The 24,918-nt window shown below is 49.7% G+C and overlaps 2 protein-coding genes across 2 annotated transcripts in view; both read right to left on the minus strand.

Moving 5' to 3' along the window:
- Positions 1-985: 985 nt before the first annotated feature.
- Positions 986-11,163, minus strand: dcaf5 (ddb1 and cul4 associated factor 5). The gene is made up of 9 exons (XM_030356217.1): positions 10,723-11,163; positions 9,917-10,060; positions 9,031-9,067; positions 8,574-8,713; positions 7,553-7,682; positions 6,589-6,802; positions 5,048-5,114; positions 4,286-4,404; positions 986-3,875 (listed from the first exon to the last, which is right to left on the minus strand). Exons 1-9 carry the CDS (start codon positions 11,012-11,014, stop codon positions 2,289-2,291), a joined length of 2,730 nt encoding a protein of 909 aa, XP_030212077.1. The 5' UTR covers positions 11,015-11,163; the 3' UTR covers positions 986-2,288.
- A 282-nt stretch (positions 11,164-11,445) lies between these two features.
- pacs2 (phosphofurin acidic cluster sorting protein 2) overlaps positions 11,446-24,918 on the minus strand; it is a gene marked incomplete in the record, with an annotated part of 51,782 nt that continues 38,309 nt past the window's right edge. The window contains 9 exon segments of the mRNA XM_030356218.1: positions 11,446-13,677; positions 14,551-14,664; positions 15,449-15,672; positions 16,797-16,935; positions 17,619-17,661; positions 17,792-17,834; positions 21,200-21,308; positions 21,984-22,094; positions 23,408-23,562. Of these exon segments, the coding sequence (XP_030212078.1) occupies positions 13,559-13,677; positions 14,551-14,664; positions 15,449-15,672; positions 16,797-16,935; positions 17,619-17,661; positions 17,792-17,834; positions 21,200-21,308; positions 21,984-22,094; positions 23,408-23,562 (1,057 nt within the window).

Here is a 24,918-nt window from a genome sequence, read left to right on the forward strand (position 1 = left end):
GAACCTTTAGCGCAAATGATTCGTCAATCGACTATCCTACAGCCTATCTCTGTTTATGACACTGAACGCCATGTAGCATTATATGCTGATGATGTTTTAGTTTTCATGGAAAACCCAACACTTTCTTTGCCTAATCTGCTGTCAATTTGTGAGGAGTTTGGTGGTCTTTCAGGATTCAAAAAATATATTGGTCAAAATCGGCCCTGTTACTATCAAATGAGCCAGCTAAAACACTGCAAGTTCCAGCTAATGTTCCGGTTGTCCAGCACTTGAAGTATCTTGGGATTGATATTTTTCCATCTATAAACCGCATTGTGACACACAATTACTCAGAAGCATGGAACATAATTAAAGCAGACATAGATAGGTGGATATTCCTCCCTGATTCTCTTCGTGCCCGTATCTCAAGAGTGAAAACGGATATTCTCCCAAGAAATTATTTTGTGAGCTCAATGATCCTCCTCTCAACTTCTGGTCAAAAATCCACTCTAGCGTCTCACGGTTTATCTGGAACACGAGACGTCTGAAATCAAACACTACACAGAGAAGGGCAGATGGCGGTCTTGCACTGCCAAATTTTAAATTCTATTTTTGGTCATTCACTCTTTGACCGATAACAGTTTGGTGTGACCCTACTGCCCTTGTCTCCTGGCGTAATATTGAAGAAAATATAGTAAGACCATGGAATTTTTGCACGATGTCCTCTTTGCTAATATTTCAGACAGGCAATGTCAGTTACGCTTTGGCCCAATTGCCTCCCATCTCATCCAGACTTGGTGCACAGCTGAACGGGGATGTAAGATCTCCTGTAAGTGGCATTCACATATATACAGTATATATACACTGACAAGGGTCTGTTAATTGGAGGGAGACCTATCTCACCATCTTATTGGAGTGGCACTAACATTCGCCTTTTAAATGATATTTATGATGACATGGGCTTACGCTCCTTTCAAGATATTCGTGGTGCATTTAACCTGCCCGGTTATTTGTTTTTCTTTTATTTGCAGCTCAGATCAGCTCTTAAAGCACAGTGTCCCATGGCAACAACCTTTGCCTACTTATCCAATGTATAACTCGTTTACAGTACTGGGTAAAAACAGGGGTATGGGGTCCACACTGTATATGGTTTTTTTTGGAGGCCTCATATGTTGATCTACCCCTAGACAGAGTATGGAGAAGTGACTGCCCAGATCAGGTCCCAAATTTTGAATGGAGAGAGGTGTGGTTAAACATAAAGGAGGCTCCTCATAATCCCGACCATCAACAAATCACTTTAATTATGCTCATAGAACATATTTAACGCCACGCAAACTCTACTGTGTGAAGGTTAAAATTGATCCCTTCTGTAGTTTATGCACTTTGAAACCTCCTGGCACTTTCCTTCACATGATGTGGGATTGTCCACCACCGTCACGATTCTGGGCTAAAGTGGCATCCGTAATGTCTGACATACTATCTGTAACAATACCAGTGACTTTCGGTCCTTCTGTTAAATGATTTCGCGAGGCTCAATATCACCAAGCTTAAAATACGCATAGCACTGGCAGGCCTGACAGCTGCCAAAAAGATGGTTGCGGTGCGATGGAAGCCTCCCCACGCCTTTGTCATCAGACACTGGGTCCTCACCTTTTTGGATGCAATTTATCTTGAACTTTCAACTGCTCGGATTAATAAGGCTACTGAGACCAATTTAAACAACTGGCCCTCTGCCGCTAATTCTCTGAAAGAATTTTTAAAGTGATCCCTTTCCCATAATCTTGCTTAAGTAAACCCACAGAATCTCCCTGGTGGGTGTGGGTTTGTCTGTCTGTCGGTCTGTGTGTTTTGACAAATTAGGGATGCATTATTTTGTTGTTTACACTGGCTAGTTCTTGTAACCTTTGGCACATTTCTATTTTATTTTTATTTTTTTTCCTTTTCTTTCTTCTCTTTTCTTTTTATCCATACACTTCTCTGTATCTATTCGCAAGTATAGTCGCACTTCTGTCTGTTAATCTGTATTAAAAAAAAAATAAAAAATTGTGATCGCAAAAAAATGTACGTGACTTTATACCAAACACAGGCTGGTATATTTGTTCAGAGTAAGAACTAGAAATTTGTTTAGCATCCTTTTTTCAATATTTATCTTTTTTTTTTTTTTTACAGAGACAAGGACTAATTTCATGAAATTGAACACAACAAAATTAAAATGTACGGCGGTCCATCATAACCACTAGCGGAACCAGAACTTCACTTTCAGGACCGCCATTTCAAAATCACTCATAAAACAAAACAAAAACAACAGCTCAAGTCTTAGTCTTTTTCTCCGTGGGGGAAGCCCCCGCCTCGCCCTCCCGGGCGCAGGTGTACGTCCGTTTCAGAGTGCTCTGTGCTTGGGCTTTGGATGAGGAGGGGCCCTCCTCCTTCTGGAGCCTGACTCCCATCTTCTCCTCCCTGGGGCCCCCGGGGTCCGGCCCCGCAGAGCCCCCGGGGCCCAGGTCCGACAGGGGTGTCCGGTGCTGCCCGTTCATCCCGGGGCTCAGGGGGCACGGGGACACCCGGGTAATGTTCACGGCGCCCCGCACGCCGACACACTCCTCCATGCTGTCCGAGCTCTCCAGGGCCCCCCTGTTGGCCCCGCTGACCCGGACCCCGGCCCGGGAGCGCGGCCTGGGGCCCCCCCCGCCCTCCTCCTCCTCCTCGTCGTCCTCCGGGCGGGGGGGCTGGTGGTGGTGGTGGAGGAGGAGGAGGTCGCCCCCCGGGCTCCGCGGGGACATGACCGGACTGGAACACACAAAGTCCGACGGGCTGAGGGGCCCGTCCTCCCCGCGGGAGCCCGCCCTGCGCCTCCTCTTCCTCCTCCTCCGGGCCCGCCGCTGCTCCTCCCCGCTGGAGGAGGAAGAGGAGGAGGAGGAGGACGAGGAGGACGAGCCCGCGGACGCCGGGTCCTCCACGGTGATCTCCGGGTAGCCGCAGGAGTCCAGCGCCGAGAACAGCGCCTGGGCGGAGTCCGAGCGCTCGCCGGCGCGCGCGGCGGCCAGCAGGCGGCGGCGGCGCAGCACGCTGCGCTTGGCGTTGCGGAGCCGCTGCCTCTGCTGCGCCCCCCCGTCGCTGCTGGACGAGGAGGAGGAGGAGGACGAGGAGGAGGAGCTGGAGGACGAGGAGCTGGAGGACGACGCCCCCCCGGGCACCGAGGGGGAGGAGCTGGGGGTGCTGGTCAGGGCGGCGTTCCCCCGGGGGCTGGGCGAGCGGGGGCGGGGCATGGGGTCCAGCCAGAACTCGCTGGAGTCCGAGTCCTCGTTCACCAGGTCCAGGAGGAACCCCGAGTGGTGCCGCTGCCGCCGGCCCCGCCTCCTCTGACGCCCCGCCCCCTCCACCGCCACCGGCTCCTCCCCTCCGGAGGCGTCCGGCCCCACCAGCGAGGAGGACGACGAGCTCCCCCCTCCGGCGGCGTTGTCGTTGCTGCCGTGGCGACCGGCGGCGGCGGCGGCGGAGGACGAGGCGGCGTTGCCCGCGGCGGCGGCGGAGGTCGCCGTGGCGGCGGCGACGGCGGCGGCGACGGCGGCGCTCGCCACGCTGGCGGCGGCGGCCGTGGCGGCGGGGCGCGTGGAGCGGCGGCCGCGGGCGTGCAGCTGCAGGATGGCGCCGTCGCTCAGGTAGCTGTCCGAGTCGGAGCTCCAGCCCTCGATCTCGCGGCGGACCAGCGAGTCGAAGAAGGCCATCATGCGCGGGTCCTCCTGGATGGACTGGCTGACGTAGTCGTGGGACAGGCCGCTGCCGCTGTTCAGCACCAGGCTGATGTACTCCTCGTGGGTGTAGAGGGAGCGGGACCGGTCCTCCACGCGCCCCTCCAGGTCCCCCAGGCTGTCGGGCTGCTGGTAGGGGCTCCACAGCTGGGGGGCACACAGGGGGTTGGGGGTGGGGAGGTCATGAACGTGACTCTAAACCCGACCAGCCGCTAGTGGTTGGGATATTAAAGGGGTGCTTTCCACCCGCCAGTTGTGAGTAGGATTGGCCATTACAAGCAGTTTGAAAATCGGTTTTAGTGACATCACAAGAGGGCCACAGTCGTTTGCTACGGTCCACTGGGTAGGCTGGTAAACTGGATCCATCCAGTTTACAACTAGGTGGTTCAGCCCACTTGTGATGTCACCAAGGCACAGGGAAAGGCCGGTTTTCAAACGGCTTGTAATGGCCGATCACGTTCACACCTTGTGGCAATATGTCACACCTTTAAAAAAAGTGGTTACCATTTAGCTTCAATGTCGCGGTCAGACGACTACACATGCTGCGGGGGCCTCACCTTGATGACCTTCTCCACGCCCGAGGAGCAGATCATGTAGGTGTGGGGGTTGAAGCGGACCTGGTTGACGATGGAGCGGTGGCCTTTGAGGATCATGAAGGCCCCGTTCACCACCCGGCCTGGGGACCCCGACAGGAAGACATGATGGGTACACTTGAGTGGGGCGGTGTCCCCACAAACTACCTCCCCACAGGGTGGTAGACATGATGGGCACACAGGAGTGGGGCGCTGTCCCCACAAACTACCTCCCCAAAGGGTGGGGGTTGAAACTTCTTTCATAGCCACTTTACCTTATACATAACCTGACAATCTGTTGACACAGATTGTCAGGTTATGTATAAGGTAAAGTGGCCATTTTGTGTGCATCTGCCGGATTAAGGCTGGTACTAGGGTCATGGGACCCTCCACCTTCAAAGTAAAAGTCTTCCCAAGAATGTGACCATGAGTAACAAAGTGATATATTCCCAATCTATCAATATATAAGAAATAAACATAGATAGCTCTAGATACATCGATATCAATATCTCGAAGATATATTGCCATCGATGTAGATCTAGCGATATCGATCTCGACAATCTATATAGATTTATTAGTACTTAAGAGTTAACATCACTTATAGACACACGTATATCTAGATCACCATCGATAGATCTATATACATCTAGATCGCTATCGATATATCTAGATCGCTATATAAATTGATCTATAGATAGAGAATATGTAGTGCTGCTGGCAGAGGAATGGGGTAAAGGTATAACTCACCAGCCGCAGGGTCTTTAGGGATCTTCCACATGTAGAGGTTAAAGTCATCAGATCCCGACAGGATGTACTACAGGAAGGACAAACCCAGAGAAAAAGTTCTTTCAATGTCAAACATCAAAACGATGCTGAGGAGAGTGTATACGTGAGAAACGCACCTTTTTTACCACAACCCGTTTCAACCAGCCAATTCAATATAATCATTTTGGCATAATTATTGATTGATATCTGTTCATACAAGCATATGAAAGATACAATTAAATGACTCATTTAAATTAATTAATATTAATACCTAGCAAGGTAACATGCAAGTATAAGTAATTACAAGCGTATGATTACTTGAACACACACCTCATGGCTAAGACTACATCAGAGCGGGTGATTCTAGGTGAAGGCAATGCTGTTGACGATGCTCTGTGAACATTGAGCAGCTCTCTGTCCTCTGTATTTACTTTGACCATCTATTCCTGGTCTGGGTCACCAGGGGGGGGGGGGGGAGCAGAACATAAGGGGGGGGACTCCTTGTAGGGCCTGGAGGTCCGTCAGCAGATCACTAAACACAGCCCTGCACCCAGCTCAGGAGGCCCGTGACCTGCTGCAGCCGGTCTGCCGTCGACCACCGCTCTCAACCACCGACACCGGGCCAAACAGCTTCCAAACTACTGCTAGATGTCTTACAAACCCCATCTAAATGTATTTTAGACGACTTCAAAATGTATTTTAGACGACTTCAAAATGTGTTTTAAACTACTACTAAAATAGCTTTTGAAGAAAACCAGCCTGAGTGATGGTAAGATCAGGCCCCAGAAAACAAGCCTCAACAAACAAAGAATCAGCTCTTCTGAAATCAAACTTCAAAAAAACTAAAGATGCATTATTGCTATCTGACCACTAGGGGGCAGACAGGACACCCCACTGCAAACATGTGCTAACGGCTGGAATCTAAAGCCCCCCCCCCCGCCCAATGGGAGCTTTATTAATCCCAGACGGGTGGTTTGCGTTAGGGTCAGCGGGCGGTTGGGTTCCCCCCCCGGGGCAGCCCGGTGCAATCACGGGTAAGTTTGAGACAGAACCAAGAGAAAGTGAGCGAGATAAGAGAACGAGAGAGAAAAATTAAAGAGTAGTGCGGGTGTGCGTGCGTGCGCGTGCGTGCGTGCGTGCGTGTGTGTGTGTGTGTGCATACACACAAACATCCACATGCCCATGTGTGTCTGCGTGGGTGTGTATGTGTGTATTACATACACAAGCATGTACACACACACACACACGCATGTACACGCACACAAGCATGTACACACACACAAGCATGTGTACACACACACACACACTCTATGTCTACCCAGGGATAGAAGCATCAAGTAGGGGGATGCGTGTTTCGAGCTCCCCCTCCTCTAGACACACACACACACACACACACACACACACACACACACACACACACACACACACACACACACACACACACACACACACACACACACACACACACACACACACACACACACACACACACACACACTACAGCGCGCTCCGTCCAGCGGTACCTGGTCCTTGTCTCCGGCGAAGCAGCAGCTCTTCATGGTGCAGGAGTTGAAGTAGCCCTGGTTGTCGAACTGGTAGCTGGGCAGGCGGGAGTGCAGCTCGTAGAGGACGGGCGGCAGGCGGCGCCGCAGCGCCAGCAGCTGGGTGCCCGTGCTGTTGAAGCGCACGCTCATGGCGCTCTGCAGGGACATGTTCCCGCCGTAGCGGAGCAGGGAGCTAACGGTGGCGCAACAGACACACACACACACACACACACACACACACACACACACACACACACACACACACACACACACACACACACACACACACACACACACACACACACAGTTAAGGATGTTGATAGGAGGCTAATGCTAATTGGTCGGTAAGTTTTGACAGTTGCGAAGAGAGAGTAGGATAAAGCTGGTACTTGTACAACAGACGGTGTTATGAGCAGTAATAACAATGCAAGTCAAACATTGCTATTAATATATTGTGTTGTGTGGCAATAATATTCATAATTCAATGAGAATAAGTAGCTAATCCATTTTTACGCTTACAATATGTTCGAGACACACATCGAGATCAATTCAATGATCCCAATGATTTGACTTCATCACATCAGTTTTCCTAAAGTATGCTGAGCAGCTGGCTGGCCTCGACAACACTGCCCTCTGCTGGCCACAGTTCGCATATCAATACAATCATTTGAACTTCAAAACGATGACGATCTCAACGCTCACTTAAAAACTCAGAATTCAATGCACTAAATCAACATCAAAGTGAGCCCCTCCGAAATTGAACTCACACTAGCCCCAAAACAGCACATCTAAACTTTACACACCAGTCAACGCTTTTAACTTCAAAACAATACCATAAGCAGACTAATCACATGACAGCTCAAAACCACCCTCTACAGAACCCCCCCCCCCCCCCCCCCCCCCCACCAGCAGATCCAGCATGGCCGCTGGGGGCGTGTCCTACCTGCGGGGCTTGCGGATGTCCCAGAGGCCGACGCCTTCCTTGGAGTTGGCGGTGGCGAGGAGGCGGGGCTCCACGGGGTTGAACATGACGCTGTGGAAGGCGGACGGGTAGCTGGCCAAACAGAAGGGCTCTGCGGAGGAACACAGCCGTCTCATTGGTCACTTTGAGGACGGAGCGGTTCACAGGCAAATGTAAAGGCGGTAGATGACCACGAAGGCTTGTTCACCTTCCGCAATAGATCACCACGGATAATAATATCACAAACAGATAGGAGACTAAATGAAGACTTTATATTTGAAACTACATTTCTGGATAAAATTATCAAAATGTAAAAAGAATCTATGTGAACGTAATGTTAATACTAGCGAAAGGTTAAAGAGGACCTATTATACTACTTTTCTGGTCTTAATTTCTTATTAATGACTCCTATAGCGCAACCTGACACGAATCCCAGCACAAAAAACGATGTAGATTTTCGGGAAACTCTTCCTCTCATCTGGACGCTTTCAGCATTCTCTGTCAACGCTCGGTTTCGTCCTTCTCCGCCCCCTCGCCCCCCTCCTGCCAACCCAACTCCGTTGTGATTGGTTACCTTCCTTGAAGCGTGCGCGCAGGCAGATTTGACCAAGCATATTGGGGCGTGGCAGGAGTGCCTCTACGTAGATGATTTCTCGGAAATGTGAACAAGTGAATCGCAAACGTTGTCCCGAGTGTTTAGCGCTCTGCACAGCCACCCCAGACTGTCAGCAGGGAATACGTCGAAACGCATGTACGTCATTATTTGACACTTTAGTATGGGTAAACATGACTATCAATCATTATAACAACGTTTATAGGTCATAAAAGTCGAAAAAGCATAATAGCTCCCCTTTAACGTTGTTTGAAAGTCAACATTTACAAAATTTAAAAGTTTACAACACGTAAACACACATTTAATTGAAAAACTTGATATACAACAGCTCGGAACACGGGGTCACGGTCCCCGTCTCCGCGTCGACCGTCTCCGCGGCGACCCACTCACCCCCGGTCGGCGGCTCGCGGGTGTCCCAGATGAGGACGCGGCCGTCGTCCGACGAGCTGGCGAACACGTTGTCGTTGACGGGGCTGACGGACAGGCTGTACACCGCGTCGATGTGCAGGAACACGTTCAGCGTCTCCCCCCTAAGAGCGAGAGCGGGCACGGGCAAGAGAGCGCACGTGAGTGGACAAGAGAGCGCATATGCATGCACAAGAGATCGCACGTGCGCAACACACAAGATGGCGAGAAGTCAGCGAAGACGTGCACGCTAGCTCTTGTGCACGCATCCTTGTCACCCTGGAGGCGAAAAAGACTCGCGCACAAGAGCTTGCACGGAAGCTTCCGTGCAAGCTCTTGTGAGCGAGTCCTTGTCGCCATGGCAGCGAGAGGCGTCGACGTAAATCAAGAACTTGCTCTGATGTTGAGAACTCGCCAAGTTCCGAAGGTGTTTGCGACTCACCTCTCCACGTCGTGTAGGATCACCTGCTCGTCATTTCCTGTGGGGAGGGGTAAGAGAGAGAGAGGGAGGGCGAGAGGGAGAGAGAGAGAGAGAGCGTGAGACACACAAAGAAAACATGTGAGTGGTTTGAAAAGACTCAACTTCAAAACTCTGTCTAACAAGCTTCAATGTTTGGGGTTCAGAAATGGCAATTGTGGTCAAATGGGTTGCATTAGTTATTTTAAAGTGCAGGAAAGCCAGTCAATTGGACACATAAAGCAGTTAAAGTATTTATATGGATAATAAACATGTTGTATTGGTTGGCAGAATAGTGTAATGGCTACTGGCAAGGTCTGCCTTGCCAGTAACCATTACCTGCTCCTTAATGTATTTTATCTGAATTTGCGGCAAGATGCATTGTCTTTTTAATAATTGAACATTAAAAATCAGGAGACCTCACTGTAAACATAGAAATATCAAGGTATTCTGTCAGACCATCCCTTGGCCGTTGCAGTGACGAAACTATGTATTTTACAGTAGTCCTTCCTTGACCCTAAAGCCAGTCACACTGATGATGAGGTTTACCTCATCCTTATCGTCCCAATGTTTGGTGCCAGCAGGAAGTAAATAATGGTAAATGGGCTACATTCATACAGAGCTTTTGTAGCCAGTGCTCTCTCAAAGCGCTTTACAATATTGCCTAACATTCACCCATTCACACACCGACGGCGGTGTCAGCCATGCAAGGCGACAGCCAGCTCGTCGGGAGCAGTCAGGGGGAGGTGCCTTACTCAGGGACACCTCGACACTAAGCTAGGAGGAGCCGGGGATCAAACTAGCAACCTTCCGGTGACCAGCCAACCCGCTCTACCTCCTGAGCCACATGCCGCCCAGGAAGCAGCCTTACCTCCAGAGAACACTTTGGTGTTGGTGCTGTCGAAGGCCAGGCAGAAGATGTTGGACAGGTGCTCTCCTTTCAGTTTGACAGGCTTGGTGCGCCCATGGATGGCTTTCTCCATGTGCCATAGGAGCACACGCCGGTCGTCTCCACCTGTGCATGAAGATTCACCACAACAGTTCAACACGGTTAAAACATTGTGCGTTCATAACCCTCCCCATATCACCAAAATTCAAATAAAGCTTGACACAGTGCCACGCAAAACAGCATGCAAATTGGCATTTTGGATTCTTGACCTCTGTGCCTATCCACAACAGCTAAATCAACAACTTGGTTTTATTTCATTTCCGTCTGATTCAAAGTTCATGTTAACCAAGACTGTTTTGACCCCATGTGAATTCAGCAGGCGGTAGTGACGTCACGGCACAGTAAAAACACATCCACTCTCCAAAGACCACAAAAGGTGCCAAGGTTCAACACCTAAAATCAATAATAAACACATTAATTCGTGCAATCCACTCCCGAGAACAACATCCGTCAAGTTTGGTTTAGAGACTACCGCCCGTATCCGACCTGGGGTCGCGTTTGATCGCCAAGTGACCACGTTAATGGAGAAGTACGCAGGAAGGGAGCTGGGTTTGACGTTAGCCACATTAGCCAACGTAGCGGTTGTGGATCGCCAGATTAGCATTAGCTCCGCCGAGCCGTCCGCCTACAGCCGGGCGACGTTAGCGGGGGGGGGGGGGGAGTAACAAATAAAAACAAAAGAGCCCGATGCTCTCCCACCCCACAGCCCCCGTGGTCTGTCAACTCACCGGACACCAACCAGTCCCCTCCGTTGTTGGAGAACTCAATGGCGTTGACACAGCCGAAGTGTCCCAGCAGGTCCTTCTTGAAGAGACTTGTGCAGCCGGCCAGCCTGCGTCTCTGGAAGTCCTCCTTCATCAGGGGCTGTCCACGGAGCCGTCTCTGGGACAGAAAGCCCAGGCAAGAGCGCATACCGCATCCCTTCAGCTCCTTCATTTTCCCCTTCCTGCGAACCTCTCCTACTGTTCCCCCGTCGACATGGCTCGGCTGTCTGTCGGCGCTATCGCGGTTCTGTTGCATGGGTTATCGCGCACGACTGTGCTGCTTAATCCCTCCACTACATCACGCTGCTGGCTCCCCCGCAGTCTGTGTGCGCCGCCGACGTTGTGCTGCTCTACCCATACCGGGGAGCTTCCTGCTCCGGTGCAACGTCGCTCTTTCTCCCCCTGGCTGTCACTCAGCGCCAGCCCTCTGACACATGACCCCACTCTCACCCAGCAAGGCCAATTAAGTCAATTTGGGCATTTGGGGTTCATTTGTGTCTGTGTGTGTGTTTGTTTTGGTTTTGTGTCTTCAGGATACGTTTTTAGCTCTGGTTGAAACACTTCGTAACTCTGTTTTGGGTTATTTAAAAAAAGGTGCTATAGGCTATGCCTATCAAGTTATTCATCTTAACTTTGACTAATATACAATAACTAAAATACCCCAAATGAAATAAAAGAGCCGATATGAATAGTGTGTATAGTAGTTTTATTACTCCCAATGTTGGGATTACAGTGGGAACGCGTAACAAGCCTTTTCAAGACAAATACAAAACAAAGGGGCTAAAATGTCGTCTAGAAATCAACAATGGGGGGTCTGTTGTTAATTCTGCTGCGCCCCACCTTCACGGTGTCGGCTCCTCCCTGCGCAGTAGACGTTCGGTAGACCGACTCTCGACATGTTTTCTGATATGATGTCAAAGCAGCCTCCGTCCACGACATCCAATCAAGTTTATTAGCAAACACCAGACTCAGCACCATAAGCCAGGGGCGGAGTTGATTTGTCAGAATTGGGAAATGTAGGCACTTATTAAAAAAAAATTGGCAATGGATATAAATAAATGGCATTTAAACAAACGATACATTGTCAATATTAGTTGAGGTTTTTTTAAACCGAGGACTCGTAAGTAAAAAGGGGGACAAAATCTAAATCATGTTATAACACTGCTAAACTTTTTTAGAAACGCTAACACACGTCAACAGCTAACTTGATGCTTGTCCCATTGCTGCCATAGGAAGGCCTACCAACTTACTAATTATGGGTCGGTTGATTAAGATGTGTTTAGTAAAGACCATTAAAGAGGGTGGGAAGGGGGGTTTGGGGGCGGTTATGGGGGGTCCATTAAGTAAAAACCCATCAAACTTATGATTCGTGTTCCGAGTGGCATATGGGGGCCTATCGTACTCAGAGTGACCGGTCTACTGGCTCGTTTTCTGGATTGCATATCAACGTTGTTTTGTGCGGTTGGTAAGCTCGGATGGACTGACTACAGTGCGTTTAAATACTGGTCTAAAACCGGGACAAACGTTTCAAAAGTGCTTTACATTACAGTGCCCTCAGGGGGGGGCGGTATGTTCTCCTCGAGGGTCTTGGGGGGGGGAGGGGGGGGAGCTGGAACACCGTGGGTGCGTCGAGAGAGGGAGAGGCTTGTGGAGAAGTCTAGGCCAAGTCTTACCTGGTGATGGACCGGAGTGTGTTGGGAAACGGGGGACAGTGCAGAGGTTCGGAAATAAACAGACATTCGTTAGAAAATACTCGTTGATTAAAAAAACCTGAAGCTTTGCCCTTTTTTCGTCAATATTTTTGCAGCTATAACAGTTTTATTAGTTCTCCGTACCTTCTTTTAGTTGAACTTAATTTAAATCTTGTGCTATCGGTTTGGTTGTCAGAAGAACAGTAGCCTTTTTTTAACCGAAACATTGTCATTAAGATCATTGACACTCAAAATCGTTGAGACAAGGTGCATCTTGAAAAACGAGGACAGTGTAGCTCAGAGAAGACAGGACGCTTGAACAAAGAAAGAAAACCACAGGTAAGGCAGGGCCTCCATCTTGACATTGCTTGTTATTGACCTTTCCAACGGGCGGCCATATTGGTACGCTGGGTGGGGGAACCTTGTAGATATCTTTGGTGAAACCGTGACGACTCAACGGTAAGGCTAAGTTCTAACTGCTACATGGGTGAGGGCGGAAATGGAACGCGGGACTAAGAATGGTGTGAGTCGAGTTGTCATGGTTTCAAAAGATTCTAGGTTTCCACCACCCCCCCCCCCCCCCCCCCCCCGAACAAACACAACATGGCCGCCCTGTGAAAAAGCTCTATTGCACACTCCATACGTGTTCGAACAAACACACAGGGTCAAAGGTCAAAGGTCTTGTGTTTGTTCTTTGTCTCAAAGCAGGAGGTTTGAGTCGTCGTTGACCCGAGCAAGAAGACGACCAGCTCTTCACATCCAGACAGCCTCAGAGACTCACAAACTGAAGTGTTCAAAATCAAAAGCTCAATCATAACACCAAGCTGCGAGTGAAAAGAGGGAGAGGAAAACACTACGACGTTAATACTCAAATCACGATGTCAGTTTTTCACCAGTTTCAATAAAAACATCAGTTTTCAAAAAAGGCGGGAAGGAACTCTCCTCAAGAGGCTCTGTTTGACGAGCGTCGTTTGTATGTACGTAACAAATATAATTAATTTAAAAAAGAACACGCAAACATTATGACGCGGGGTAGCAGGTGGGGGAGGGGGGGAGGGCATGGGGTCGGGGTGTGTGTTTGCTTTCAGTCTTTTGGGGGCCGGGGGCCTCTAGTAGGGGCCCTTGGTGTGGCCGAAGATCCCGATGGGGAAGTGCTTGACGTGGGACGACCACTGGGCGGCGAGCTGGAAGAACTTGACGTCGTTCCACTCCACTCCGTCGATCAGCACTGCAGCGGGACGCAAACCGACGCACACAAAACGTTATTCACAATCTACAGCCCGGTAGACCAGAACAAGACATATTCAGAAGAGCGGGTCAGAAAACAGTTTGTTGGAATATAAATCTTGGTTTTGGTTTATTAGCTTGTTCCGGATGACAGGTGGCCAACTGAGTTGTTTAGCGGACTAGCACCCCCATGTTATTAACAGGTACTTAATAAGTAGAGGGAGGGTCATCTTACAAGACTGGTCCTCAAACAGCAACATCATAAGTAGAGGGAGGGTATGAGGATGGTACATCATAAGTAGAGGGTGGGTATGAGGAGGGTACATCATAAGTAGAGGGAGGGTACGAGGAGGGTACATCATAAGTAGAGGGAGTGTACGAGGAGGGTACATCATGAGTAGAGGGAGGGTACGAGGATGGTACATCATAAGTAGAGGGAGGGTATGAGGAGGGTACATCATAAGTAGAGGGAGGGTATGAGGAGGGTACATCATAAGTAGAGGGAGGGTATGAGGAGGGTACATCATAAGTAGAGGGAGGGTATGAGGAGGGTACATCATAAGTAGAGGGAGGGTATGAGGAGGGTACATCATGAGTAGAGGGAGTGTACGAGGAGGGTACATCATGAGTAGAGGGAGGGTACGAGGAGGGTACATCATAAGTAGAGGGAGGGTATGAGGAGGGTACATCATGAGTAGAGGGAGGGTACGAGGAGGGTACATCATGAGTAGAGGGTGGGTATGAGGAGGGTACATCATGAGTAGAGGGAGGGTACGAGGAGGGTACATCATGAGTAGAGGGAGGGTACGAGGAGGGTACATCATGAGTAGAGGGAGGGTATGAGGAGGGTACATACTAAGTAGAGGGAGGGTACCTCTCAACATGGTCTGCTGTTGCTTGGCAGTGCAGATGAGGCGGCTGATTCCCTCGATCAGCTGACTCTTGCTCTCCACCTCCTTATCTTTACTCTTCTTTGGTAGGAACATGACTGGGGGGGGGGGGGGGGGCAAAACAAACCTTTATTGTGGTAGGCTGGCATTGGTTTCACTTTCCATTGAAGTAATAACTTCAATGATAACTTCAAAATAAAAGTCCCCCTAGGACAGAGTTAACCGAACCACTTAGCTAAAACAGGTGACTTTGTAAACTCTTTGAAAGCCGTTCAAATGCCATTAAAACATATTTACAGGCTACAAAGGGAAAGGATAGTGTCGCGACTGCTGTGTTTGACTCCAAGGCAAAAAGGTTGTGGGTTCAATCCCCCAATGTCAGCCGCCTAACCTGTAGGCATCCTTGAGCAAGATTCCCCCCTAACCCCTACCTGCTCCTTGCTGACCGGCATCTGAACTCACTGTCTAACCCTACCTAACCCTGCATCACCTGTATCTGAACCTACTGTCTAACCCTACCTGCCCCTGCATCACCTGTATCTGAACCCACTGTCTAACCCTACCTGCCCCTGCATCACCTGTATCTGAACCCACTGCCTAACCCTACCTGCCCCTGCATCACCTGTATCTGAACCCACTGCCTAACCCTACTGGCTCCTTCCTGAACTGCATCTCGAGTCCATCTAACCCCATCACTTTTTCTGTGAGTGATTTCTTATCACTCACAGAAATAAATCAACGTACCAACATTTCATTAAACAAATGTGGTGAAGCCGAGGTAAAGGAGAACACAACGAAATCTCCATTTTAAAAAATTAACCCAAATGTTGAGAGGCGTCAAACCGCCGCGGTGCCGCCATGAAGGTGCCGCTCGTGGCTCACCCTTCTTGTTCTTCTCCTTGGTGACCACGGTCATGGACATGGTGGGCAGCGAGGGGTTGCCCTCGGCGCCCCCCAGTGGCAGCCGGCTGACCTGCAGCGAGCGGAAGGTGCACTTCAGCGTGTTCTTGGACGATGCGTCGCGCTTCTCCACGTCCTTCTTGCGCTCGGCGGGCGCCACCCAGTAGTCCACCTGCAGCCCCATCAGCTCCCCGGGCCCGCCGCAGCTGGGATTAACGCAGCGCACACGATCAACCACGCGCAAACACGCACGCAGGCATGCACACGCACACACAAGAACACGCACACGAACACACACGTACGCGCAGGCTCGCATGCGCACATACGTGCATTCACAACACACGTAAACACACAGCCGTTTGTTTTTAATCTGTTTTAATCTGTAATCCGTTCACTTTCTTCTGCGTGTGGGGAGCAAACAGGCCTCACACTTTATAGGGGTGATATTGTGCCACCAGGGGTGAGCGTGAATAGTCTTTACAAGCCGTCTGAAAATCGTCCTTTTCCTGTGTTTTTGTGACATCACAAGTGGACGTGTCCACCTTGATGTACGATTAAAGCCCAGTTAAGACCAAAGATTCACCTTGCAACGGCTTGCAACTCGCAACTCCTTGCGACTCGTTGCGACGAGACGGGCTGCGACGTTCTAAAACTGGGCCGTTCACACTGGCTGCAACGCGCTGCAACGGGCTGCGACACTAGGTGGTTTCCATAGCAACTGTGAACGCTCTGGCACAGCTGAGAGCCGTAACATCATCATTTGTGTAGGTTAGGTTAGATCAGTTAGGTTTGCGATTAGTTAGGTTTGCAATTATTTTTATTTTTATTTTGCTTGAGAGTAGGCTAGAGTTACTGTGATTTGTCATTCTCCGGATATCGGATATTTCAATCAGATATTTTTATGCTGGAGTGGACAGTACGGTACCGGGACGGAGTAAGGCCGTGACGTACACGTTGTTCTGTGCTGTGATTGGCTGAAGAGAAATAGTAAAATCGCCGCGTTCTAAAACTGGACCTTCCGATTTGACACGTTCAATCTCTGGCGACTCCTTGCGACTCCTTGCAACGACCCGTTCACACCGCCCCTGCAACGTTCTAAAACCGTCTCGTTGCAAGCCGTTGCAAGGTGAATCTTTGGTCTGAACTGGGCTTAAGAGATCAGCAGTTTGAAACCGCCACAGCGTCTTTCACATGCAAGACGTGGCAAAAAGTACCTTTACACAAAGGTATATTTACGTTTATTCGGGATTGGACTACAACTCTCTGGTGCCCTCACAAAATGGCGGCGCGTCCCCGACGGTGAGGGCCCCGGAGCGTTGTGGAGGTTTACCTGTACGCGCTGAAGCTGGTGTGGACGGAGGGCGAGGAGGGGGGCGGCGTGGGCGAGGCCTCCTTCAGGGAGGGGGACCCCTGAGGGGGGGTGGAGGACAGCATCGAGGAGCCCGGGGGAGCTGCGTCGTCAGAGTCACCTGGAGGGTGGGGGGGGGGGCAACCGTCAGCACACACAACACGCTCCGAGTCTGCACAGAGGGTACTTTGACGTCCTAGGTCTGGGGGGGGGGGGGGCTCGTGGGGGTCTGTGGGTCAGCACCCCTCAGGTCTTCGCCACTTTGATAACACCAGGGCTGGGGGGACCTAAGGGTTCGGGGTTCGATCCCCGATACCCACAGCCCTACAAGGAGGCGACCCTATGATGTGTACGCTGTGTCTGAACCGGCGTGTGTAGTGTAGTTACTGTGGTTCACTTTGGGTAAAGCTTCTATTGCTTGTATACTAGGGATGTGATGTATCAGAACTCTTGTTATGTGATATATCCAAACTTTAGTCATGTGATATATCCGAACTCTAGTCACGTGATATATCCGAACTCTAGAGATGGGATCCAAACTCTAGTCACGTGATATATCCGAACTCTAGAGATGGGATCCAAACTCTAGTCACGTGATATATCCGAACTCTAGAGATGGGACCAAACTCTAGTCACGTGATATATCCGAACACTAGTCATGTGATATATCCGAACTCTAGTTATGTGATATATCCGAACTCTAGTCATGTGATATATCCGAACTCTAGTCACGTGATATATCCGAACTCTAGTCACGTGATCTATCCGAACTCTCATCACGTGACACATCTTCTTATATCTTGCCTGACGTAGCTGAAGCCTGCTCCACCATCCCGACCTTCACCATCTGAAGAGAACGGGCAGAAGATGAGGGTTACCAGCAGAACCAGGACCGGAACCGGCTCTCATTCATCTGCAGGCAAACTGTAAACTGCAGACACACTGCCGGTTAAGAGAAGGTGTCAGCAGGGACTTACCCCGACGAAGGGGATGAACTTCTGGCAAGACTCCTCATCAGGGCTGGGAGGCAGAGTGGGAGACCAGAGAGAGAGAGGGAGAGAGAGAGAGAGAGAGAGAGGAAGGGAAAGAGAGAACGAGATAAAAAGCAAGAGAACAAGAGAGAGAGAGACAGAGAGAGAGAGAGACAAGAGACAATGAAATATCAACATGCAGTCGACAGTAGGGCCGTTCTACGTGATTTGAGGAAGCGTGAAGGTGAAATCAAAAGAGCCAACAGCCCAGAAGCAGAAGCGCCCCGGTGTTTCAGCGGTAGAAGACTTTACTATTCATCACTAGTTCATACGGTTAGTCCCCTCCATCATCCCGACCACTAGGGTTAGTCATTTCCGATGGATAGTAGGAAACTATGTAGTTTGGATACTACATGAGTCACCGACCAACCAGAAACTACACCCCGTCGAAGCATGCTCTGCTGGAAGCCAGGCTAGGGAACCAGGAAAGGGAGGAACCAGGACAGGGGGGAACCTTCCAGCGAGATCATGCTGTCATGATTCAGCAGAGAGCAGCACACATGCAACCCCCTTTCCCCGGAGGAAAGACCACATCTTTCAGAGCAGGAGGAAAGATCTCAGGGTTTCCTTTGGGATCAGCCCAGCACATCAAGACTAGCAGCAGATTAATCAGGGTTTAGACGACAACAGACTGAGGTAAAAGAAAAGGTTGGACCAGGAAGTAGACGGTGAGAGACTGAGGTAAAAGAATACGTTGAAACCAGGAAGTAGACAGCGACAGACTGAGGTAAAAGAATAGGTTGGACCAGGAAGTGGACGGCGAGAGACTGCGGTAAAATAATAGATTGAACCAGGAGGTAGACAGTGCCGACCGCCATCGCACAGGAAGAGCAGCAACCGAGTGATGGAGCTCCCACATGCACTACCTGTAGTAGTGGTAGTGCATGCTAGCTACAGCTAGCTAACGACAGTTAGCCCGCTCGCTAACGGCAGTTAGCTACGGCTAGCTAACGACGGTTAAACTATTTTCCTGGGGCTGACCAGAAAAATAACCTGTGGGTGCCAGGCAGCTAGCGGCTAGGCTAACCGCGCAGCTAATGCTACGTGAGAGGGTTGGTGCTCTTGCCTTGAGGACACCTGCCAGCGGCTCCCCAGCGAGGAAACAGAAAGACTACAGAGAAGGGAGAGAGGGGACAGGAGAGAGAGAGAGAGAGAGAGAGAGGGGAAGGAGAAAGGAAAAGAAAAAGAGCGAGAGTCTACACAGCATCCCTCTCTCTCTCTCTCTCTCTCTTTCTCTCTCTCTCTTTCTCTCTCTCTCCATTACCACCAGAGCACAACACACTCCAACTGAAAAACATTTAAACTCATCCACACAGACAAGCGTACGTGGCCTGCCTTCAACTCGCCGCTCAAGGGGGGGATGGTCGTGAATAGATGTGTGAGGTCTTTTCTGCGGTACCTTTGATTTGAGTGTCCGCTTAAAGGGTACCCAAGCAATAGAAATCAAACCCCGTAACCAACTTAGCTTTTGTACGTTGAAGGTGACATATTATACCACCAGGTGTGATTTTCAAAACAGCTTGTAATGGCTAATCACACCCGCACCTGTTGGTATAATATGTCACCTTTAAGGGACAGTACTAAACGTACGTCGTAATTAATATAAACAGTGATCTTATCAGTTTTTCGTAGATTTGCATCGTGATGTATTAGATGTAGACGCAAGCCAATAACAGACAGAAACTAGGCAGGAGACAGAGGACAGGAAGTAGAAGGGGTTGGACAGGAAGAGGCGGGGCCAAGAGGGACAGGAACAAAGAGCTTGAAGGAAACTGGCTTCATGCCACTTTAACAAGTTGATACCTGTCGGAAAAGTCAGCAAACGTTCACGATAATTCGCTACTCCTAACGAATATCGGAATGATACGATGCTTTTTGGCGCTTTGCTGCTACGACTTGCTCAGTTAAAGGCAGATCAAAGGAAATCGGAGATATTCCGACAACAACCTGGAGTTGGATATCGTTAAAATGTTCATACACTGAAGAGGTCAGTCTTTTCTGGCTCATTTTGAACTTAGCACAGTTATAGATTTGGTCCTAGCGGTCGGGTTTTTTTACGAAAATGTACGTTGCATTGTGATTTTTCGATCGACAGTATTTTCTTTTGGGGAGTTAGGAGCTTTCCGGTACTGGATGCTACACCAGAAGGCCGTTAAAGTAGCAGGCAGCGGAAGGAACTGGAAGGAAGGTGGGTCGGAGGGTTGGAGACGAGGGGTCGTAGACACACAGAACCAAGCACAGGATCTCCAGCAAACACACACAGACTCAAGCGTAGCCACAATACCTTACTGCAAAATCAAAATGAAAGCTCTTTTTCCTTCAGAGATAGAAAGGACGAACAAAAAAATAAACAGGACAGGGAAAAAAAACACATGTTATTCCCACACAGAGATGGAGACCACGGTTTAATGACAACATGTAGATAAACACACGATATATCCCTGAAACCAAACAGTAGTTCGGGTTATATTGTTACAGGGTTATTAGCTGGATGGAGTGTGTCTTCCAAAATTCCTTATCGCATGCTAGAATACATTGTTAGAAGCCCAATGCTCTAACCCTCACCTATGCTCCTTCTTTGCACATGTCATTGTTGAAGCAAACATGTTTTTAAAACACTAATTTAACAGTTACAACACTAACCCAGAAATCTAATATTGCTGGTTTACAGAACAATAAGTCCACCTTCACCCACGCAAAGCTCCCAGTTCCCATTCGAACATAAAACCCGTGTGTGTGTGTGTGTGTGTGTGCGTGTGCGTGTGCGTGTGTGTGTGTGTGTGTGTGTGTGTGTGTGTGTGCGTGTTCGTGTGTGTGTGTGTGTGTGTGCGCGTGTGTGTTTAAAGAGGAGCCGCCGACACGCGGCCATCTTCCAGTACCAGAGAGTACGGCCTCACACGCCTTCTGGGAAACAACCCCGCCTCATTGGTCCTTTTTAGACCAATGGGGAACGTGAATCCCCGACCAACTGTCCCATTAAGATTGTTCATTTACATTGAGGTCATTTAGCAGACGCTTTTATCCAAAGCGACTTACAATTAGTACATAAGTCAGAAGAAAGAGAAACAGTATATCGCTTTCGGTACAGTAAGGATGTTCATATAACCGAGTGTCAAGCACTAACAAACTCTAACTCTTTTAACCCATTCCCCGTATACAACAAAGATAGCTAGGATGAGACGCTACACAAAGCTAAGTAGTATATTCTGTACTGCAGGTTTTTCACGTAGAGCTGAGTTGACGTTGCGGGCCGCGGCGGTTGTTTCTAGAAACGCGCATGTGAAACGGTGCTCTCTGACGCCACTAGGGGGCACTAGGGGGCCCCTCTGGGGAGCAGGCCGGGAGCAGACCTACCTCTTCTGTTTGTAGGTCAGCATGGCCTCTGCGATGGGGAGCTGGTGGGCCCCGTTGGCCCCCAGCATGTACTGCGTTACTCTGGCAACCACGTCCGGGCTCTCCTGCGCTGTTGGGGACACAGGAAGTGGGGTTCACGGTCGGCCCGGCAACACGACACGGAACCAATCGATGGACGCGTCCGTCCGTACGTCCGTAGTACGTCCATCCGTCCGTGGTCACTTTGTCGTTTCTTTGGATCAGTGGTTCAAAGGCCTATGAAATCAGTTTATTTCATTTTTATTTTTTCTGTTCTGAATGTCCTCAACAGTTTATCCCCCGACTCATAATACTCTTGGTATCACTCTGCTCTGAATAGTAGAGCGTGGGCAAGGGTCGATTTTTTTAGTTTTTAAAAGGACTTGGCCGTCTTGCCTCTTTGACATGTTTCTCAAAATCGTGACTTGTGACGATTCGACGAAACCCCCTCTCCATAAAAATCAAAAAATGAGTTATTTATTCATTCCTACTCGTCTGTAAGGATACCAAAATAATCAGGCCTACTTTTTATTATTGTTATTTTTTATCAATTTCTGCCAAATTATGGAAAATGTTGAAAAAGATTGTGTTTCTGCAATATTCCACGTTTTACAGTTCCATTTTTGGTACCAAACTCCAGGTTTTCGCATCGCAGAAATCCCAGGGCTCTACCAGCTGTGTTTGTGATAAAAGCAGGTCTCTATTTCAACGAGAGCCCGGGTTCTGTTCCCTACTGGCCCCCCGGGGGCCGGCGGCCGCCTCCTACCCACGACGGGGGCCTCGGCCTTGTGGAAGAGCTCCCTCCAGGCTGCGTCCTGGAACAGGCTGTTGTAGCGGTAGTCGATGGAGCCCAGGTACTTGGAAACCGGGTGGGCGCCTGGGCAACACAGAGGAAGAGGAGGAGGAGGAGGAGGAGGAGGAGGAACGTTAGGGCGGGAGAGAGAGGCGCTAGGGAGACAGAAGCCTAACGAAGCCTTGGTTTGGTAACCTCCGGCTCAGTGATGTGTTCGCTGTTTGGAAATGGTGGAAAATGGACTGCATCTATACCGGGCTTCTAACCAGTTGCCAAGCGCTTTACAATATGGCCTTACGTTCACCCATTCATGCACACATTCACACACCAACGGTGTTGTCAACCACGCAAGGCGACAGCCAGCTGATCAGGAGCAGTTAGGGTTATGTATATTGCTCAGCGACACCTCGACACTCCGGAGGTCGAACCGGGGATCGAACCAGCAACCATTATCCGTTATCCAGCCAACCCGCTCTACCTCCTGAGCCGCATGCCGTTTGTATACCAGTCTGGCTCCCTAAGCCTAGTGTGTCTCACTCCTAGCTCACTCCTGCTCATCGCAGAACGGGTTCCTTCTCAAGGTTCCTGTTCTCCTCCGCTGCTGTTTCTGAGGAGTTCCCTCCTGGCCATGATGTGTTTTACTGATATTTTACGTATCCAGGTACGTCTCGTTGAAAGACAGTCCTGGACCGACCAAAAGTGGTACACAGGGGGGGCATTTAAAGACACACAACAGTACAATAAGTACATTGAAACACAAAAGGCAGGGCCTTCTCACTCGCCACACCCTCTCTCTGGAACTCCCTCCAACACCGAGCACGCTCCCTTTAGTTAAACAGGCCCTTAAAACCCACCTCTTGCCTTCACCGCATAACCTCCTTCCCTTCTCCCCCCTTCCTCCATTTATATATTTAACCTATAAACGTTCTTGTTAATTATTTTATTTTGTGTACTCTGTCAAGTAGGGATCGACCGATATATCGGTCGGCCGATATTATCGGCCGATATTCGCGTTTTTTTACGTGTATCGGTATCGGCCGATACGCGGCCGATTTTCGCCGTTTTTTTTTTTTTACTTGTTCTACCTCACCTGTTTTTACTATTTGTTAAATATAGTTTTTTATATTGAAGTTCAATAAATGTTCCTTTTTTTTAATTGAGACTTGTAACATTTGTTATCAGTGTAATTTTTATGATTGAGGGAGCAAAAAAAAAAAAAAAAAAAGTAGTATCGGCTCTAAATATCGGTATCGGCGTATTGGCGTATCGGCTAAGGCTGATGAAAAAATATCGGTATCGTATCGGCCCTAAAAAATCCGTATCGGTCGATCCCTACTGTCAAGCGTCTTTGAGTATCTAGAAAAGAGCTATATTGTTTGAATGGGGAGGCTACGCACCGAGGGGGATGATGAGGAAGCGCATGTATCCCAGCCAATCAGGGGTCTTGTGGGTCAGGTGGTCCACGAAGAGGCGGAGCACGGCGCTGAGGTAATGCTGGGGGCCCGCCACCGCCACCTTCATGGGCACCGGGGTCTGCGAGTTACAGTTACAGCTGGGGACAGAGACACACTGTTACACTGGGAGTCACAGCTGGGGACAGAGACACACTGTTACACTGGGAGTCACAGCTGGAGACAGAGACACACTGTTACACTGGGAGTCACAGCTGGGGACAGAGACACACTGTTACACTGGGAGTCACAGCTGGGGACAGAGACACACTGTTACACTGGGAGTCACAGCTGGGGACAGAGACACACTGTTACACTGGGAGTCACAGCTGGGGACAGAGACACACTGTTACACTGGGAGTCACAGCTGGGGACAGAGACACACTGTTACACTGGGAGTCACAGCTGGGGACAGAGACACACTGTTACACTGGGAGTCACAGCTGGGGACAGAGACACACTGCTGTGGCCCTAACCCTGAGAGAGAGAGAGAGAGAGAGAGAGAGAGAGAGAGAGAGAGAGAGAGAGAGAGAGACGGAGAGAGAGAGAGAGAGAGAGAGAGAGAGAGAGAGAGAGAGAGAGAGAGAGAGAGAGAGAGAGAGACATAGAGAGAGAGAGAGAGAGAGAGAGAGAGAGAGAGAGAGAGAGAGAGAGAGAGAGACAGAGAGAGAGAGAGAGAGAGAGAGAGAGAGAGAGAGAGAGAGAGAGAGAGAGAGAGACATAGAGAGAGAGAGAGAGAGAGAGAGACAGAGAGAGAGAGAGACAGAGAGACAGAGAGAGAGAGACATAGAGAGAGAGAGACATAGAGAGAGAGAGAGAGAGAGAGAGAGAGAGAGAGAGAGAGAGAGAGAGAGAGAGAGAGAGAGAGACATAGAGAGAGACAGAGAGAGAGAGAGACAGAGAGACAGAGAGAGAGAGACATAGAGAGAGAGAGAGAGAGCGAGAGAGAGAGAGAGAGAGAGAGAGAGAGAGAGAGAGAGAGAGAGAGAGAGAGAGACAGAGAGAGAGAGAGAGAAAGAGAGACATAGAGAGAGAGAGAGAGAGAGAGAGAGAGAGAGAGAGAGAGAGAGAGAGAGAGAGAGAGAGAGAGAGAGAGACAGAGAGAGAGAGAGACAGAGAGAGAGAGAGAGAGAGAGAGAGAGAGAGAGAGAGAGAGAGAGAGAGAGAGAGAGAGAGAGAGAGAGACAGAGAGACGGAGAGTCATAGAGAGAGAGAGAGAGAGAGAGAGAGAGAGAGAGAGAGAGAGAGAGAGAGAGAGAGAGAGAGAGAGAGAGAGAGAGAGAGAGAGAGAGAGAGAGACAGACAGAGAGAGAGAGGGAGAGAAAGAGAGAGAGAGAGAGAGACATAGAGAGAGAGAGAGAGAGAGAGAGAGAGAGAGAGAGAGACAGAGAGAGGGAGAGAAAGAGAGAGAGAGAGAGAGAGAGAGAGAGAGAGAGAGAGAGAACGAGATAAAAAGC

Source organism: Gadus morhua, chromosome 5, assembly GCF_902167405.1.
Source record: "Gadus morhua chromosome 5, gadMor3.0, whole genome shotgun sequence".
Lineage (NCBI taxonomy): Eukaryota > Metazoa > Chordata > Actinopteri > Gadiformes > Gadidae > Gadus > Gadus morhua.

Coding starts and splice junctions, on each gene's coding strand:
- dcaf5 (XM_030356217.1), bottom strand. CDS start 11,014: ATGCAACAGAACCGCGATAGCGCCGACAGACAGCCGAGCCATGTCGAC. Junction 4,405..5,047: donor CCCTAAAGACCCTGCGGCTG/GTGAGTTATACC, acceptor CGGGGTCCCCAG/GCCGGGTGGTGAACGGGGCC. Junction 3,876..4,285: donor GCGTGGAGAAGGTCATCAAG/GTGAGGCCCCCG, acceptor TGTGCCCCCCAG/CTGTGGAGCCCCTACCAGCA.